Source organism: Andrographis paniculata, unplaced genomic scaffold (assembly GCF_009805555.1).
Source record: "Andrographis paniculata isolate CXL003 unplaced genomic scaffold, ASM980555v1 Contig37END, whole genome shotgun sequence".
NCBI classification, from domain to species: domain Eukaryota; kingdom Viridiplantae; phylum Streptophyta; class Magnoliopsida; order Lamiales; family Acanthaceae; genus Andrographis; species Andrographis paniculata.
The window spans coordinates 201841-221631 of record NW_026137570.1 but is presented as its reverse complement, the minus strand read 5'-3'; the positions used below and the strand labels follow the sequence as shown (position 1 = coordinate 221631).

The window sequence follows — 19791 nt, the reverse complement described above, 5'->3', positions numbered from 1 at the left end:
AAATTTCATTATACTGATTCAGAGATTTATAATTATGTCATCCGACCATAGTTGTCTATTTATAAGCATTCCAAAACACCCTAAACCCTAAGCCTATTTGTTATTAATTAGAATAAGTCCAAAAGGAACACTGCCAATTGAAACAACCCTTTCGCTTTGGATTTACGATTATGTCATCCGACTAAGAACTATAGTTGTCTATTTATAAGCACCTCAAAATACCATAAACCCTAAGCCTATTTGTTATTAATTAGGATAAGCCCAAAAGGAACTATGTAAATTGAAACAGCCCATTCGCTTTGATTTTGGGTCGGATAGACCGCTAAATCCAAGTAACGTTTCAACAATCTCCACATTGAGTTGGAGTTTCTTCAACCGCCAAAGATTCGTCAGTATCTCTCAGTCGTCTCCTTCCTGCCAGATGCCTCGAGAGGGCTTTACCTCCTGCGAATATTCACCAAGTTCAAGCAGTGCTCAAACTTCTCCGTCGGTAGCGCTTTTGTCAACATATCAACTAGATTGTGTTATGTAGCTATTTTCTTAATAGAAAACTTGTTTTCTTCTAGAACATCACGAATAAAATTCAACCTTACATCAATATGTTTGGTTCTCTCATGATACACTGGATTTTTAGCCAAACTCAAAGCACTTTGACTATCACAGAAAAACACCGGTTTCTCCACCTTCAGACCCAAACTCTGCACTAAACCATGTAACCAGATACCTTTCTTAATACCTTCAGTCATTGACATGTATTCCGCCTCAGTCGTCGACAGTGCAACCATAGGTTGTAAAGTAGACTTGCAACTGACTGCACATCAAAACAAAGTGAAGATAAAGCAAGTCAATGATCTTCGTTTCACCAAGTTACCCCCGTAATTAGAGTCTACGTAGCCAACAAGACCATCACCATGGTCTTTATCATCATATACCAGACAAATATCAGACGCTCCTTTCAAATATCGCAATATCCACTTTACAGCTCCCCAATGAGCTTTACCCGGATTAGCCATAAACCTGCTCACCACACTAACCGCATAAGCGAGATCCGGTCTTGTACATACCATCGCATACATAAGACTTCCAACTGCACTTGAATATGGAACCGTCTTCATGTAGCTAACCTCTTCATTTGTACCCGGTATAGTGCTTCAATCAAGTTTAAAGTGTGCCGCCAAAGGGGTACTTACCGGTTTAGACTGATCAACAGAGAATGCCTGGAAATCTTTCTCAATATACTTTTCTTGAGAAACCCATAGTCATCCTGCTTCTCTATCACGCCAGATCTCCATACCAAGTATTTTCTTTACCGCACCCAAATCCTTCATCTCAAACTCACCATTTAGTAGAGCCTTCAAGTCATTAATTACAGCCATATTTTTAGCTGCAATTAACATATAATCCACATACAACAACAGATACACAAAAGAATCAGTAGAAACTTTCTTCGAGTAAACACAGTTATCAAACTGATTACGAGTATAACCATTAGACACCATGAAAGAGTCAAATCTCTTGTACCATTGCCTCGGAGACTGCTTCAAGCCATACAGAGATTTCTTTAACAAGCATACCTGGTCCCCTTTAGGACTGTAGAATCCCTCCGGTTGAGACATATAAATTTGTTCTTCTAGATTACCACAAAGGAATGCTGTTTTTACATCAAGTTGGTCCAGCTCCAGATCAAAAGCACCCACCATTGCCAAAAGAACCCGAATGGTTTTGTGTTTCACCACAGGAGAAAAGACTTCATGATAATCGATTCCTTCCTTCTGTGAGAACCCTTTTGCCACCAGTTTCGCCTTGAACCTAGCAGGGTCAACACCAGGAATTCTCTCATTTCTTTTAAAGACCCACTTGTATCCTACTGGCTTCACCCCTTTTAGTAGTGCAACAGGATCCCAAGTATTGTTCTTTTCAAGAGACTGCATCTCTTCATTCATTGTCATACTCCAGGTTTCTGCATCTTTACTCGTCACAGCTTTTTTATATGTCTTTGGCTCATAAGAGCCAAGATCATCACCAACCGCCAGTGCATAAGCCACAGAATTCATGTCACATATATTGACACATCCTGCAAACTTAGCTGGTTTCTGAATATTTCTCTTTCCCTTTCTTGCTGCTATAGAATCTTCAACCCCAGTACCAGCATCATCAGCTTCCCCCTTAACCGGTTTCCCTTGAGGTTTTGACTGATCTGGTTGATCGGATTGATCAATAGTATTATCATGTTGTTCTTCCTCTAACACAACTCTGTTAGGAGTCTCAAACTCCACAATCTAGTTAGTACCACAATCTTTTGTACCTGCAATACTTTCACAACATCTACTCTGATCAATCATAGCAGGTTCATCAAAGGTTACATATCTGCTAATAAGAAATTTACAAGGATTTTTACCTTCTATACACCACAGTCGATAACCTTTTACTCATGTTGCATACCTTAGAAATATGCATTTTACCCTCAACTCCAGCTTACCATCATTCACATGAGCATATGCAGGACATCCAATATTCTTAAATTAGAGTAATCAGAGGGTTTACCCGACCATACATCTTGAGAAATCTTTAAGTCAATTGCACTTGATGGAGATCTATTAACCAGATAGCTAGCAGTGTTTACTGCTTCAGCCCAGAATTGCTTAGATAAGCCAGCAAATATGCGCATACACCTAGCACGCGCCATGAGGGTTTTTGATTCATTCGCTCTGCAACTCCATTTTGCTGTGGTGTGTGTCGTACAGTGCGGTGCCTCACTATACCTTCTTTCTTGCAGAAATCATCAAATGGAGCGTTGCAGAACTCCAACCCATTATCATTTCTTAGAGTCTTGACCTGTTTACCCGTCCGTTTTTCAACCATGGTCTTCCACTCCTTGAACTTCCCAAACACCTCATCTTTAGTCTTTAGAAAGTACAACCAGACTTTTCTCGAATAATCATCTATGAAAGTGACAAAGTAAGAACACCCGCCCTGCGATTTCACCGGAGAGGGACCCATAGATCTGAATGAACATACTCCAGAATTTCTTTTGAAGTGATGACCGGTACTAAACCTTACCCTGCGTTGCTTCCCTTTTACACAAGCCTCATAGAATTGAATTTTACTTATCACATCCCCACCAAATAAACCCTGCTTGCTCAACACAGACAACCCTAGCTCACTCATGTGACCTAATCGACGGTGCTATAAATTTGTAGAAAATAAATTCCATACTGCAGTTTTCCCTTCATCATTACCATAGCACCTTTCAGGACTTTCACCCACTCACCTTCACCATGATATTTTAAACCATTCTTGGCTAAGGTGCTAAGAGAAATCAAATTCTTTATGAGTTCAGGAACATACCAACAGTCAAATTTCCTGATAGTACTAACATGCAATTTTATCTGCACTATCTCGCTCTCCTTTATGGTTAAAATCCCATCATCATCTAACTTCACCGTTCCATTTCACTCCTTAAAAGAAGTGAGTAGATCACGAGAGAACGTTATCTGGTGAAAAGCGCCGGTATCCATAATCCAGGAATCAGCAATACTAGCACTACACGTTGTCAGAACTTCACCAAAGTCCCCATCATCAGAACTGTCTTGTACCACAGCAGCACTGCTGCTACTGTTACTAGAATCAACTTTTGTATTTGCCTTCTTCTGTAGACAATCTCTTTTAACGTGCCTCTTCTCCTTGCAAAGATAACACTTAACTTTGCTAGAGGATTTTGATTTTGAACGCGACCTCTCATTCCCGTTACCCCTCTCATGTGGTCTTCCCTACCTACAAACAGACCTGAACCAGAACCCTCTTCCAGAGAAACCTTTCTTTTCAATTCTTTGGACATAAGGGCATCTTTCACATCATTTGTAGCTCTACCATATAACATAGTATCTACAGAATTCTCATATGAACCAGGTAGTGAACACAGTAAAATTAGGGCTTGATCTTCATCATCTACTTTAACCTCAACTCCTTGAAGATCAAAAATGATACGGTTAAAGGTATCAAGATGATCCTTTACCTGAGTACTTTCTGACATCCGGAGGGTGTAAAAACGTTGTTTCTAATATAGTCTGTTCGTGAGAGAGTTGCTTTGGTACTTCTCACACAGTTTATTCCATAACTCAAAAGCCGTTGTCTGATCTACAACCTCCCGTAACACCTCATCAGTAACTGACAGCAAGATCGTGGAATGAGCCATTGCCAAAATCTCCTTATTTACCTCCTCTTTCGTGTCTTTAGGAAACTTGTTTTCCCCCTCCAACGCAGCCGCATATCCTTGTTGAACCAGAAGTGCCCTCATCTTGACCTTTCAGAGCGTGAAGTCATTCGACCCATTAAACTTCTCTAGATCAAACTTATACGAGGACATCATTGATTGAAATATGGCTCTGATACCACTTATTATGAGAAAACGAAAAAGAAAACAAATAAAGAACACAGATATTTTACGTGGTTCGGTGACGGTGTGTCAACCTACGTCAACGGGCAGAAACCAAAGAGATTTTATTATACTGATTCAGAGATTTACAATTATGTTATCTGATTAAGAACCATAGTTGTCTATTTATAAGCACCTCAAAATACCCTGAACCCTAAACTTATTTATTATTAATTAGGATAAGCCAAAAAAGAATTCTATCAATTGAAACATTAATTTCACTTTGATTTCGGGTCGAATAGACCGCTAAATTCAAGTTAGATGTCAACGTAAATAATAGCTACAAATAAATCAGTCCAAATTGAGTTGGTCAATCTCCAAATCCGCACTTGTCATATTGCTCCGCCTCAAATTACTTTGCAGATATATATATTTTTCTATTATTATTACTGTTGCTATTGTTGTTGTTAAAACACAAAATAGGTCAAAATGGACAACTCTCGGTGAAGCAAGGCTCATTTAATGAGCAGCCGATCTAATGCCATTGCCTGGCTGTGGTAATATATTTGACAACTTCGATCGTATATAATTTTTTTGGATAATTTATTGGGATGACATCTTTAATTTTTTATATTATTTACTTTTACGTGTTTATGTAGTAATTTAGGATTTTTTTTTCTCAAATTATAAAAACACAACTTGGAACTTATGCAGGAATTTTACTATTTTGTTGTTAAAATTTTAATTTTAACAGTAGTATTAGTGCTAGTATTTCCATGAATGGGCTGGGCTGGGCTCCTTAAAGCTGCTAATTGCATTGCATGAGTGATATGAATGATTAATAAGTACTTCTCTTTCGGTGTTTATTCTTTTTTATTTTCATCTATTTTATATAATTTGGTTTTTTTTTTATATATAAAAAATAATTATATATTTTATTCATATTAGTTTAACAATTTATAATTCTAATCAAATTATTTAATTTTAATTTATAATTATTTTTATTAATAGCATATATTTTCGTATATACACGATATAATAGTATATTTATTTGAGGTGGGAAGGTGCAATACAGCAATAGTATATTAGTATTAGACGGCGGGGTAGGAGTAGACGAGTTAATTGTATTATCACCTATAGGCTATAGAAACCTGTTGATGTTTGTCCATTTCTTGTACACAAACACAATCGATCAATAACAGTTTAGTGTTTTGCTCTCTCAGTAGCTAGGCTCTAGCCTGTAGGCTTAATAAGCCGAGTCAGTGACTTATAACATCCAATGACACGCCCCCCCAAAATATAAACAATATCACCCCCACCCCCACACCCACCACTTTATGTTATGTTTCCATGATTTCTAGTATTTACATAATTACATGCATGCACCTAAACTACTCCCCCACCACTTTTTATTTATTTATTATTATTATTAAAGTAATTAATTCTATCTATTTAATTTGCTCTGTTTTGGAATCGACTTCAACTAATAATAATAGTAATAAATATCTTATTATCAAGCCTGAGGCTGAATATCCTTCCCATCCAATCCAGTCCCATTCCAGCACATGATGTGTGATCCATCCCCCTCCAAATATATATACTTTTTTTTATTCATCCTAACTTTCTTTTTCAAGTGATAACCCCCACCCTACCCTACCCTACCCCACCCCGCTTCACTTGAAGCTTTTAATTCCGATTCCCACTCATAAAATTGCATATTCGACAAACCCTTTTAATTGAAACAAAAGCACCACCACCACCACCACCACCACCACCGCCACTACTGCTACAACCCAACAGATAAAAGAAAAGAAAAGAATAGAATAGAATAGAATGATGTTCGAAGAATCTGCAATAGCTGCTGCTGCTGCGTCGTCGTCTTCGCTATGGGGCTCCATCACCAGCTGGTTCACTCCCACTGTCCTTTTCCTCCTCCTCAATCTCATGATTGCCGCCATTGCCCTCATCTCCCACACCCACACCCACACCCAACTCCACCCTCCTCAAGATCACCTCAAGATTGCCCGATCGCCCTCCATTCTTCAACGTCTCAAATCCATCAATTTTTACAGATCCCACCCTCAAGACCCACCCCCAACATTCTTGTCGCCGCCTTCTCAACCCAATCCCAATCCCAATCAGAACAAGAATCTTCCAACCCACCTCTTTGGTGGATCAGCAGACGATGATGATTCTCAGGCGACACCTCTGCCAGAAGCAGATTCTTACATCCACGAACAAGATCATTTCGATTTCGACCCCAAAGATTCGATCTTGGATGGAGAGAATGACAATCAGGAGCTTCAGAGCATGGACGAAATTTACAGCCGGCTGAGCAAAGGGACGCACTTTGGGAGGACCAAATCCGACACGGAACCGGCCTCGGGAGCGAACCGGGTTCAGAACACCGCCCGGAATCGGATGAGAAAGTCGGTGAGTATGAAGGCTGCGGCGGCGTTCGAAGAGACTGCCTCTGCAGTGGAGGCGAGACGTCCGGCGACGGCGAGGGAGAGAGTGCTGGCTAAGGTCACCGACTGCGACGAAGAGGTCGATGCGAAGGCCGATCACTTTATCGAAAAGTTCAAGCAGCAGCTGAAGCTTCAACGGCTCGATTCCATTCTCAGGTACAAGGACAAGATACGGCGGGGCTTCGGGGGGCGGTAGGGCGGCCGGCTGCCGGCCAATTTTTTTCCGGCGGGGTTAATTGTCGGGATTTGATTTGACTGTGGGTGGATTGTGATAATAGTTGGATTTGGAGGGACTTGGGTTGCAAATAAGTTGGGTAGGTTTGGATGTGAACCAACAACACCCATGCCCATGTGTTGGTTGGTTGAAGTTCGGTTGATGATTGGGAGGGGCAATTTGGTCTTTTTCGTTTCATTAGTGAGTTTTATTATTGAAATGATTGGACTGGACTAGCGTGTACTTGGCTTTGGGATTGACTGGAGAGTCCTTTCTGTTCACTCTTGCATTAATTTTCGTTTTTCCAAATCTATCCCTGAGGAGAGGTAATAAGCAAATAGTAGATTCTTGTAGTAATTCTTTTCAGACACCTACAAAATCTATGGCAAAATCGTGGTTAGATTTATATATATATATATATTGTTACGAGAAATAAAGCAAATAAAGAACACAGAGGTTTTACGTGGTTCGGTGACGGTATGTCAACCTACGTCCACGGGCAGGAACCAGAGATATTTTATTATATTGATTCAGAGATTTACAATGTGTCATCCGACTAAGAATCATAGTTGTCTATTTATAAGTACCCCAAAACACCCTAAACCGTAAGCCTATTTGTTATCAATTAGGATAAGCCCAAAAGGAACCCTGCCAATTGAAACAGCCCTTTCGCTTTGGTTTAGGGTCGGATAGACCGCTAAATCCAAGTCACGTTTCAACAATCTCCATATTGACTTGGAGTTTCTCCAACCGCCAAAGGTTCGTCAGTATCTCCCAATCGTCTCCTTCCTGCCAGATGCCCCGAGAAGGCTTTACCTCCTACGAATATTCACCAAGTTCAAGCAATGCTCAAACTTCTCCGTCGGTAGCGCCTTTGTCAACATATCAGCTGGATTGTGTTATGTAGCTATTTTTTGAATAGAAAACTTGTCTTCCTCCAGAACATCACGGATAAAATTCAACCTTACATCAATATGTTTGGTTCTCTCATGATACACTGGATTTTTAGCCAAACTCAAAGCACTTTGACTTTCACAGAATAACACCGGTTTCTCCACCTTCAGACCCAAACTCTGCACTAGACCATGTAACCAGATACCCTCCTTAATACCTTCAGTCATTGACATGTATTCCGCCTCAGTCGTCGACAATGCAACCGTAGGTTGTAAAGTAGACTTCCAACTGACTGCACATCCAAACATAGTGAAGATAAAACAAGTTAGTGATCTTCGTTTCACCAAGTCACCCCCGTAATCAGAGTCTGCATAGCCAACAAGACCATCACCGTGGCCTTTATCATCATATACCAGACAAATATCAGACGCTCCTTTCAAATATCGCAAGATCCACTTTACAGCTCCCCAGTGAGCTTTACCCGGATTAGCCATAAACTTGCTCACCACACTAACCGCATAAGCGAGATCGGGTCTCGTACATATCGTCGCATACATAAGACTTCCAACTGCACTTGAATATGGAACTGTCTTCATGTAACTAACCTCTTCATCTGTAGCCGGTATAGTGCTTCGATTAAGTTTAAAGTGTGCCGCCAAAGGGGTACTTACCGGTTTGGACTGATCAACAGAGAATGCCTGCAAAACTTTCTCAATATACTTTTCTTGAGAAACCCACAACCGTCTTGCTTCTCTATCACGCCAGATCTCAATACCAAGTATTTTCTTTGCCGCACCCAAATCCTTCATCTCAAACTCACCTTTTAGTAGAGCCTTCAAGTCATTAATTACAGCCATGTTCTTAGCTGCAATTAACATATCATCCACATACAACAGCAGATACACAAAGGAATCAGTAGAAACTTTCTTCGAGTAAACACAGTTATCAAACTGATTACGAGTATAACCATTAGACACCATGAATGAGTCAAATCTCTTGTACCATTGCCTCTGAGATTGCTTCAAGCCATACAGAGATTTCTTTAACAAGCATACCTGGTCCCCTTTAGAACTGTAGAACCCCTCCGGTTGAGACATGTAAATTTGTTCTTCTAGATTACCATGAAGGAATGCTGTTTTTACATCAAGCTGCTCCAGCTCCAGATCAAAAGCACCCACCATTGCCAAAAGAACCCGAATGGTTTTGTGTTTCACCACAGGAGAAAAGACTTCATGGTAATCGATTCCTTCCTTCTGTGAAAACCCTTTTGCCACCAGTCTCGCCTTGAACCTAGCAGGTTCAACACCAGAAATTCTCTCCTTTCTTTTAAAGACCCACTTGCATCCCACTGGCTTCACCCCTTTTGGTAGTGCAACAAGATCCCAAGTCTTGTTCTTTTCAAGAGACTGCATCTCTTCATTCATTGCCATAATCCAGGTTTCTGCATCTTTACTCGCCACAGCTTCTTTATATGTCTTTGGCTCATCAGAGCCAAGATCATCACCAACCGCTAGTGCATAAGCAACAGAATCCATGTCACACGTACTGACACATCCTGCAAACCTACCTGGTTTCTGAATATTTCTCCTTCCCTTTCTTGCTGCTATGGAATCTTCAACCCCAGTACCAGCGTCATCAGCTTCCCCCTCAACCGGTTTCTCTTGAGGTTTTGACTGATCTGGTTGATCGGATTGATCAATAGTATTAACCTGCTGCTTTTCCTCTAACACAACTCTGTCAGGAGTCTCAAACTCCACCCTCTGGTTAGCACCACAATCTTTTGTACCTGCAATAATTTCACAACCTCTACTCTGATCAAGCATAGCAGATTCATCAAATGTTACATCTCTGCTAATAAGAAATTTACCAGGATTTTTACCTTCTGTACATCACAATCGATAACCTTTTACTCCTGTTGCATACCCTAGAAATATGCATTTTACCGCCCTCGGCTCCAGCTTACCATCATTCACATGAGCGTATGCAGGGCATCCAAATATTCTTAGATTAGAGTAATCAGAGGGTTTACCGGACCATACCTCTTGAGGAGTCTTTAAGTCAATTGCAGTTAATGGAGATCTATTAACCAGATAGCTAGCAGTGTTTACTGCTTCAGCCCAGAATTGCTTAGATAAGCCAGCAAATATGCGCATACACCTAGCACGCGCCATGAGGGTTTGATTCATTCGCTCTGCAACTCCATTTTGCTGTGGTGTGTGTCGTACAGTGCGGTGCCTCACTATACCTTCTTTCTTGCAGAAATCATCAAATGGAGCGTTGCAGAACTCCAACCCATTATCATTTCTTAGAGTCTTGACCTGTTTACCCGTCCGTTTTTCAACCATGGTCTTCCACTCCTTGAACTTCCCAAACACCTCATCTTTAGTTTTCAGAAAGTACAACCAGACTTTTCTCGAATAATCATCTATGAAAGTGACAAAGTAAGAACACCCGCCCTGCGATTTCACCGGAGAGGGACCCCATAGATCTGAATGAACATACTCCAGAATTTCTTTTGAAGTGTGCTGACCGGTACTAAACCTCACCCTGCGTTGCTTCCCTTTTACACAAGCCTCACATAATTGAATTTTACCTATCACATCCCCACCAAATAAACCCTGCTTGCTCAACACAGACAACCCTAGCTCACTCATGTGACCTAATCGCCGGTGCCACAAATTTGTCCTGTCATCATGTTTATCCAAGGACTGGGATACCGCCGCCGTTCCCATCACTGAACTGCCCTGTAGAAAATAAATTCCATGCTGCAGTTTTCCCTTCATCATTACCAGCGCACCTTTTAGGACTTTCATCCACTCACCTTCACCATGATATTTTAAACCATTCTTGGCTAAGGTGCCAAGAGAAATCAAATTCTTTATGAGTTCAGGAACATACCAACAGTCAAATTTCCTGACAGTACCGTCATGCAATTTTATCTGCACTACCCCGCTCCCTTTTATGGCTAGAACCCTATCATCACCTAACTTCACCGTTCCATTCCACTCCTTAAAAGAAGTGAGTAGATCACGAGAGAACGTCATATGGTGAGAAGCACCGGTATCCATAATCCAGGAATCAGCAGTACTAGCACTACACGCTGTCAGAACTTCACCAAAGTCCCCATCATCAGAACTGTCTTGTACCACAGCAGCACTGCTGCCACTGTTACTAGAATCAACTTTTGTATTTTCCTTCTTTTGTGGACAATCCCTTTTAACGTGCCCTTTCTCCTTGCAAAGATAACACTTAACTTTGCTAGAGGATTTTGATTTTGAACGCGACCTCCCATTCCCGTTACCCCTCTCCTGTGGTCTTCCCCTACCTGCAAACAGACCTGAACCAGAACCCTCTTCGAGAGAAACCTTTCTTTTCAATTCTTTGGACATAAGGGCATCTTTCACATCATTAACAGAAATTGTAGTTCTACCATATAGCATAGTATCTACAAAATTCTCATATGAACCAAGTAGTGAACACAATAAAATTAGGGCTTGATTTTCATCATCTACTTTAACCTCAACTCCTTGAAGATCAAGAATGATACGGTTAAAGGTATCAACATGATCCTTTACCTGAGTACTTTCGGACATCCGGAGGGTGTAAAGACGTTGCTTCTGATATAGCCTGTTAGTGAGAGAGTTGTTTTGGTACTTCTCACACAGTTTATTCCATAACCCAAAAGCCGTTGTCTGATCTACAACCTCCAGTAACACCTCATCAGTAACTGACAACAAGATCGCGGAATGAGCCCTTGCCAAAATCTCCTTATTTACCTCCTCCTTCGTGTCTTTAGGAAACTTGTCTTCTCCCTCCAACGCAGCCGCACATCCTTGTTGAACCAGAAGTGTCCTCATCTTGACCTTCCAGAGCGTGAAGTCATTCGACCCATTAAACTTCTTCAGATCAAATTTATACGAGGACATCTTCAATCAATGGGATATGGCTCTGATATCACTTGTTATGAGAAAACGAGAAAGAAAGCAAATAAAGAACACAGAGGTTTTACGTGGTTCGGTGACGGTATGTCAACCTACGTCCACGGGCAGGAACCGGAGAGATTTTATTATACTGATTCAGAGATTTACAATGTGTCATCCGACTAAGAACCATAGTTGTCTATTTATAAGCACCCCAAAACACCCTAAACCGTAAGCTTATTTGTTGTCAATTAGGATAAACCCAAAAGAAACCCTGCCAATTGAAACAGCCATTTCGTTTTGGTTTAGGGTCGGATATACCGCTTAATCCAAGTCACGTTTCAATATATATATATGTATACGTTTGTAATGATTACAGTAATGTTTTTAAATGTCGTTGTTGACTATAGCGTATAGATCTGTTATGGCACAGAGAGAGACATGTGCAATTTTTGTTGTTCATGTAAAAATTAAATTAAATTAAATTAAATGGTAACGCACAGCACAGCACGTACGGTCGGCATTGCAATCCATGTGAAAAAAAACACATGCACTAAATGGCTATTGCAAACATTATATTTAACATGCGAAAGTAGAATTTTATATTTCTATTTTCAATTTTGGTATTGTATTGTATATATGCATGCTACTTACTTAAAATAAGCAACGCAAAGAAAATGATTTATATATATATTATTTTTAGTATTAATTCATAATATTTTTTCATATTAAAAAAATCCATTATTCACAAACTTGTATATAAGCGCAGTTGATATAATTGGGGGTGACAGAACTCAGAACAAGTGAGTGTTGGGGTCTAGTAGGTCAAAGTCTTTATTTAATCTTAAAAGAAAGAAATTAAATTAAATTAATATAAAGTATATAGTCCATTATATTATATTATATTATATTATAGTGTTGATGTGAGTGTGACGTGACAGTCATATCATCTATCTATCTCTCTAGGGTGGTGTTGGGCCTATCCTCCAGAAATGTTTGGCTTTTTTGGCCTTTGTTACTTAAAATATCACTTCACATTATTATTATTATTATTATTATTATTATTGGTCGTCGTCAGTAGGGCTGGGGACATAACAACAACTACAACTAATTGCATTTGCATTTGCATACATACAATACAGATGAAGAATTATGCATTGACATTGATTAAGATAGGAGATATATATACATATGATTAAGTTCCCTATGGAGGAGATTTTTATTAATTAATGCGGCTAGCTAATTAATTGTACGTGTTTCCCACATGGGTTTTGTCGTATATATTGCCAAGAAATAAATAAATATAATGGTAATAGTCACTAGTATTTAATATTTCTAATTATATCAATTTGGTATGCAATTGATCTCGAGTCGATTCATTTTTGATTTTATAGCAATTGAAGAAAATTTCCCATTAAAATTACATCATTTCGTACGACGGTGGTGTGCTGTTCTCTATATTAAGACGACGAGGTTTTACTTTACTATATTTGGAAGTAATTAACGTAACACATGGTAGGTAAACCAGCTAGCAGCTAGCTAGTGCTTAAATTAAAAGTCAATTCGTAATTATAAAACCAATCGTATATATATGTTAGGTTAATGCATTATGTCTATATATTGTATGATTGAAGTAAAGAGAGATCAGGACACTGAGGAGAGTTAGGTGTCGCAGCATTTATTATTTATTTCACATAAAATTAAATTAGTTGATAATAATCTTATTAATTAATCTGAGAAATTAAACACAATCCTGCGCACTTCAACTACAACGCAAGCTCATTTATTTGCAGTTTATGTCATCATTAATGAGAGACTCGGACCATATATACATATATATATATATATATGTGTGTGTGCGCGCGCCGTGGATGATTGCAATGTTAGAGAGAGGTTGATTGATTGATTGATTTATTTTGACATGCATACACAGTCATAGGTATTATGCCTTAATGGAAATGGTCAGTATTATTATTTCACGTTGACAATCACCACAGATTTCATGCCTTCCACCACTACAAATTAATACTACTACGTGTGTATGTATTATGTATGTATGCCTGCCTGGAATCATTCAAGTCGTCATTGATGATGATGGTGGTGGTGAGGGTGAGGGTGAGGGTGAGGGTGACGATTGAATCTTCATTAATTAGTTGCAGGAAGTGACCCGACCCATGGAGTACTGAGAGAGAGAGAGAGAGAGAGAGAGAGAGAGAGAGAGAGAGAGAGAGAGAGAGAGAATCAATTCATCAATCAATCCCCACCCCTACGCTACAATACAATTACAATGCATTACAGACACAGTTAGGTAATTAGTCACACCACGACGATACCAAGGAAAAGAAAGATCCCTCATCTCCATCTTAATTAATTAATTCGGTAAGCAAATATATCTACATATCTTGTAATTACTAGTCTTACTTATTTAGTAGATTTGCTACACTTATTTACGAAGAGAACAGGAATCATCGGTGTACAGTACAGGTACTCGTTCAGCAGCAATGGCAGTCGCCGTCACCGCCGCCGCCGCCGTGATTTTGGTCGTCTTTGTCTATGGAGACAGAGGAGGAGGTCTGGAACGAACACAACAACAGCCTTACAGAAGCGCGTTCCATTTTCAACCCCACAAAAACTGGATGAACGGTACACTCCGATCCTACCCTAATTATATCTAAATTAATTTAATCAATTTCTTATAATTTACTTATTATTATTTAACTTTTCATCCATCCAACGCTACTGACTGACTGACTGACGGACGTTGCCATGATCTCCGACCGACTGACCGACCCATATATGCTATAATTAATTTTCCGGCAACGCAACCTTACCTTAAAATTAAAGACCCAAACGGTATGACGCACGTACGTACGTACTAGCTTGTTACTAGTACTACTACTACTACAAACCTTTACTTAATTTGTAGTAGTAGTATTGTCTCTATATTAAATTACGTATACCAATTGAATCGAATAAAAAAATATTTGAATTGCAATTGCAGGGCCTATGTACTATAAGGGAGTGTACCATTTGTTCTATCAGTACAATCCATACGGTGCAAAATGGGGCAACATCACCTGGGCTCATTCTGTCTCCCACAACCTCATCCATTGGATTCATCTCCCCCACGCCATCCAACCCTCCCACCCCTTCGACATCCAGGGCTGCTTTTCTGGCTCTGCCACCATTCTTGCATCCCATCACCATCATCATAAGCCCCTCATTCTTTACACCGGACTGTCCTCCACCAACCAACAGGTACTCCTACCTTTAACTAATTTACTAATTACAAATTAATCTAAACAATTTCTTCAACACATACATAGCTAGCAAGATGCAGCAGCAGCTGACGACGATGATTTAATTAATTTCAGGTTCAAAATCTTGCAACGCCCAAGAATATGTCGGATCCCTTTTTGATCGAATGGGACAAGTCCTCACACAATCCCCTGATGACACCCCCTGTTGGGATCATCAATCCGAATTCCTTCAGGGATCCGACAACCGGATGGCGAGGCGCTGACAACACGTGGCGCGTAGTGATTGGCGGCGAGATCGATGGCCACGGAGCTGCCGTCCTCTACAAGAGCGACGACTTTGTCACCTGGGAAAGGGCTCACAGCCCCTTACATTCGTCCAACAAGACAAACATGTGGGAGTGTCCTGACTTCTATCCAGTTCGTGTGCATGGCAAGAAGGGGATCGCCACATCCACCAATGGTGGTGTCGGCATCAAGCATGTCTTGAAGGCCAGCTTCCACGATCACGACTATTACATACTTGGGACTTACGACACCAAAACTGATCGATTCAATGTTACTGTCGACTTTATGGATGATAAGGTCCAGTTAAGATACGACTATGGGCTGTTTTATGCATCAAAATCATTCTATGATCCGGGCAAGAAACGTCGGTTATTGTGGGGTTGGGTGACTGAAGCCGATAGCGAGGCAAATCAAGTCAAAAGAGGATGGTCCGGTCTTCAGGTATACACATACATACACATTTCTGTTGTTATTGTCGTTTTGTTGCAAGTGGTTTTAATTTTCTTGCAGTCGATGGTTAGAAGTGTATCGTTGCATAAAACCAAGAAGCAGCTTATTCAATGGCCTGTCAAAGAGGTTGAGAAGCTTCGTAGGAAGAAAGTTTCCATGAAGAATAAAGAGCTCGTGAACAATAGCGTCATTGAAGTTGAAGGAATCTCAGCTTCACAAGTAGTTTAATTTGCTGCGTCTGCCTCAATATGCATGCCGAGTTTAGTACAGTATAAGATTATGTCTTAATTCGAACATTCTATATATGCAACAGGCTGATGTTGAGGTATCGTTCCATTTGCCCAACTTGGAAGGCGTGGAATTGATCAATGAGAATATGAAAACCGATTCCCAGCTTCTGTGTAGACGAATGAACGCATCGGTTGGAGGTAAAACCGGGCCTTTTGGGCTGTTAGTCTTGGCTTCAAAGAACTTGACAGAACAAACTGCCATATTCTTTCGGGTATTCAAAATTGGTGGCAAATATGCAGTGCTAATGTGCAGTGATCAGAGCAGGTGAAGCTAATGAATGATCGATCTGCAATGCTATTCTTTGATCGATCTCTCTCTACCCAAGTTATTATCACAACGGTTTCATGTGTTGTCATAGATTAGATGGTTTTCAGGTGTAATAACATTTCCTTTCCTACAGATCATCAGTGGAAACACCTGTCAAAGAACCTATCTTTGGGGCATTTGTTGACATTGACCCAAGTCGTGGGATCTCCCTCAGAACTCTGGTTTGTGATGAGATCGATCTATTCCACTAACCTTTCTGCATTTTCTCCCAAAATCTTGGATCAGGTTCGAGTGAAAATTGTCCTCTTGTTTGATGACAGATTGATCATTCGATCGTGGAGAGTTTTGGCGGGCGAGGAGTGACTTGCATAACTGCTAGAGTTTATCCCAAATTAGCCATTGCTGGAAACTCCCACATCCATGTATTCAACAATGGGGAGAAGAACGTCGTCGTTTCGACCCTCAGGGCATGGAGCATGGAGAAAGCTCACATTGGATAGGATAGGATAGGACTGCAATGTTTAAAGTGGAAGGAAGTGCTTCAATTAAGATTATTTACCAAGAAACATTCAGCTATTCTCGAAAAAATTCATCAATAATCAATCTGATCTCCAGTCAGTTTATATATTTTGCTTCAGAAAAAAATAAAAAAGTAGAGCTTCTAAGTTGTAATAAGTTGGATCGAGGCACTGCACTGGAAATATGATAAATTCCTCACCTCTGATAAATATGACGTTCCTCTGAGATATTCTGGAAGATGTGGAATTTATTCACCCACCACAGATATATGCTTAATATGTTGTCTATTTTGGGACCAAGACCCAATTTTTATTCGTGTACGGCTTTAAATACACCCCCAATTTTATCAACATTCATTAATTAATTTGATATATCAATAATTTATCTAAAATAGATATAAGATTGGTAAAATGAATTCGAATACCCTTTTGGATAGAAGTCTGAACGAAAAGGTGAAATCAATTCTTGCTTTGTTCTTCTGCCCCCATATACGAATTTTGAAGAAAAGGGAGAAACCCCAGCGCCAGGCTTTTGAGCAATTCGTCAGAATTGAATTAGGGACATAAATTAATTAAAGAGCTCCCAGTTGGCGATTGATTTTTTCTTCTCCGTCGACGAAACCTTCCTGGATAGAGTGGCGCAATTCGATTCCCTCCCAAGATTTCAGATGCAACGGGCTATTCTCTACATCGGCCAAGAATCCATCGGTATTCGGGAGCGATTTGTTTCTTTTCGATTGCCCCAATCTTGAAGAAACAATGGCGGAGGAAGGGGGCGGCGGCGGCGAGGTTTCGTCCGGCAGGCGATCTGGGGCGTCGAATTGGTTGACCAGCTTCCACCGGGACCTGACGGCGGGGGCGTTGATGGGGGGCGTGGTGCACACGATCGTGGCCCCCATAGAGAGGGCGAAGCTGCTGCTGCAGACGCAGGAGAGCAATCTGGCAATCCTGTCCGGGCGGGGGCGGAGGTTCAAAGGGATGGTGGATTGCATCGTCCGCACGGCCAGGGAGGAAGGCATTCTCTCATTGTGGAGGGGCAATGGGAGCAGCGTCATCAGATATTATCCCTCTGTTTCCCTCAACTTCTCTCTCAAGGTATATATATCATCAATTCAATTCCTCCCTTTGTTCCTTTCCACCGAATCCCTGGATTTCTTGCTTTGCCTGCCTTTTGAAATATTGATTGGATGGCTCACTGCTTTATGTATAATTTAGTGCTTTGGCATTTGCAATTTTGATCGAAATTGCCACGGCTGTGGGCTGAGGTGTGTTCTTGTCTTTCGAGTGTAAGCTCCAAGATGACCTTGTTTAGTTATTAGTTATAGCTCTGATTGATGAATCAATCAATCATCGTTTTGCAGAATGTGCTGTTTGTGGTTGTTTGTAGATCAATGATTATGCGAGGAATTGATGATTGTTGTAAACCTTTCCTTGGATTTTGAAAGCTTAGAAGTTTGAAGGTGAACCACCATGTTTGTTTGAGATTGGCCTAAGATGGAATATAAGGTTCTTGGCTATTGATTATGATGTTAGTTTGTTCGAAGGCGAATTGCAATGCTTTCATGTCAACTGGTATTGTAAGATCAATTTTTTGACTGTATTTACACCTTGTTTTTTTTTTCTTAATTTCGGGGGCAGGATCTGTATAGGAACATCCTACGAAGCAACTCCGGCAAAGGCGATCTCCTCTCGGGGCCGTCTGCCAATTTCATCGCCGGAGCGGCAGCAGGCTGCACGACGCTGATCATCATATACCCTCTGGACATTGCGCACACGCGCCTCGCGGCGGATGTGGGCAGAACGGAAGTGCGACAGTTCAAAGGCATCTGCCACTTCCTGCGGACAATCCACCGGAAGGATGGGGTGCGGGGGATCTACAGGGGGCTGCCTGCGTCTTTGCAGGGGATGGTGATACACCGGGGCCTATACTTTGGGGGGTTCGACACGGTGAAGGAGATGATGATGGCGGCGGAGGAGTCGAGATCGGAGGTGGCGCTGTGGAAGCGGTGGGTGGCGGCACAGGCGGTGACGAGCGGGGCGGGGCTGGTGTCGTACCCGTTTGACACGGTGAGGAGGCGGGTGATGATGCAGTCGGGGGCGGAGGAGCCCATGTACAGGAGCACGGCGGAGTGCTGGAGGAAGATATATAGAGCGGAGGGGGTGGGGTCGTTCTATAGAGGGGCGATGTCGAACATATTTAGGAGCACGGGGGCGGCGGCGGTGCTGGTTTTGTACGATGAGATCAAGAAACTCATGAACTGGACAGGGTTGTAGCAGCCTTGTAGGGAAGGTAGGTAGGTAGGTAGGTAGCACGTAGAGTAGAGTAGGGTAGATCAGTAGAATGGAGGATGAATTGACGATGATGATGATGCATGAGAGTCGAAACATTGATTGAGAAGGAAAGAAACAAGTGTGTTGTCTGTATGTATGTTCAATTGTTTGGATGGTTTTTGTTTGTCTGTCTGTGGAATGAATGATACGATGTCTTTTTTGGTACACATTGAAGTTAGCTTAATTATTAATTAATTAAATAACAGAAGTAATAAATTTGGGAGTTGTCAAGGCAAGCATGGTTTATTGATTAGGGAGGGGAGGGGAGGGACTTGAAACCAGATTTGGGGATTCCCTTCATCAGGAACGGAACGGATCCACACCCACCTCATTGGCTCATTCGGACAGCCACAGCCTTAATAAAACCGAGTAACTGTTGAGCAACAATACCCAATTACATGCCAGCTGTCACAATTCCATCTCATATCCTCCACTGGAACCTGGCTAGATGGCAGTTTGTTATAACTTATTCTTCTAGAAGTTATTTATGTAGGGACCACATGATGTGGATTTCAATT

General features: G+C 41.0%; 3 protein-coding genes across 7 annotated transcripts; all 3 read left to right on the top strand.

Moving 5' to 3' along the window:
* Positions 1–6040: 6040 nt before the first annotated feature.
* On the top strand, positions 6041–7338 carry LOC127250096 (pathogen-associated molecular patterns-induced protein A70-like). The gene has a single exon (XM_051273252.1). It carries the CDS (start codon positions 6209–6211, stop codon positions 7037–7039), a length of 831 nt encoding a protein of 276 aa, XP_051129209.1. The 5' UTR covers positions 6041–6208; the 3' UTR covers positions 7040–7338.
* A 6711-nt stretch (positions 7339–14049) lies between these two features.
* LOC127250564 (beta-fructofuranosidase, insoluble isoenzyme CWINV1-like) lies at positions 14050–17134 on the top strand. 5 transcript variants are annotated; one of them, XM_051273908.1, is made up of 8 exons: positions 14050–14250; positions 14356–14514; positions 14873–15129; positions 15246–15857; positions 15927–16085; positions 16180–16421; positions 16558–16645; positions 16745–17134. In XM_051273908.1, the coding sequence occupies exons 2-8, from the start codon at positions 14373–14375 to the stop codon at positions 16922–16924; spliced, it is 1680 nt and encodes a 559-aa protein (XP_051129865.1). In that variant the 5' UTR covers positions 14050–14250; positions 14356–14372; the 3' UTR covers positions 16925–17134. The 5 variants fall into 5 exon arrangements, with proteins under 5 accessions (XP_051129865.1, XP_051129867.1, XP_051129866.1 ...); XM_051273910.1 differs by having other exon boundaries at positions 14351–14514; XM_051273909.1 differs by having other exon boundaries at positions 14334–14514.
* A 198-nt stretch (positions 17135–17332) lies between these two features.
* On the top strand, positions 17333–19458 carry LOC127250565 (probable ADP,ATP carrier protein At5g56450). Its single transcript, XM_051273914.1, has 2 exons — positions 17333–18037; positions 18581–19458. Exons 1-2 carry the CDS (start codon positions 17702–17704, stop codon positions 19214–19216), a joined length of 972 nt encoding a protein of 323 aa, XP_051129871.1. The 5' UTR covers positions 17333–17701; the 3' UTR covers positions 19217–19458.
* The last annotated feature ends 333 nt before the right edge of the window (positions 19459–19791 follow it).

Coding starts and splice junctions, on each gene's coding strand:
- LOC127250096 (XM_051273252.1), top strand. CDS start 6,209: ATGATGTTCGAAGAATCTGCAATAGCTGCTGCTGCTGCGTCGTCGTCT.
- LOC127250564 (XM_051273908.1), top strand. CDS start 14,373: ATGGCAGTCGCCGTCACCGCCGCCGCCGCCGTGATTTTGGTCGTCTTT. Junction 15,130..15,245: donor TGTCCTCCACCAACCAACAG/GTACTCCTACCT, acceptor AATTAATTTCAG/GTTCAAAATCTTGCAACGCC. Junction 16,422..16,557: donor ATGTGCAGTGATCAGAGCAG/GTGAAGCTAATG, acceptor CCTTTCCTACAG/ATCATCAGTGGAAACACCTG.
- LOC127250565 (XM_051273914.1), top strand. CDS start 17,702: ATGGCGGAGGAAGGGGGCGGCGGCGGCGAGGTTTCGTCCGGCAGGCGA. Junction 18,038..18,580: donor CCCTCAACTTCTCTCTCAAG/GTATATATATCA, acceptor TTTCGGGGGCAG/GATCTGTATAGGAACATCCT.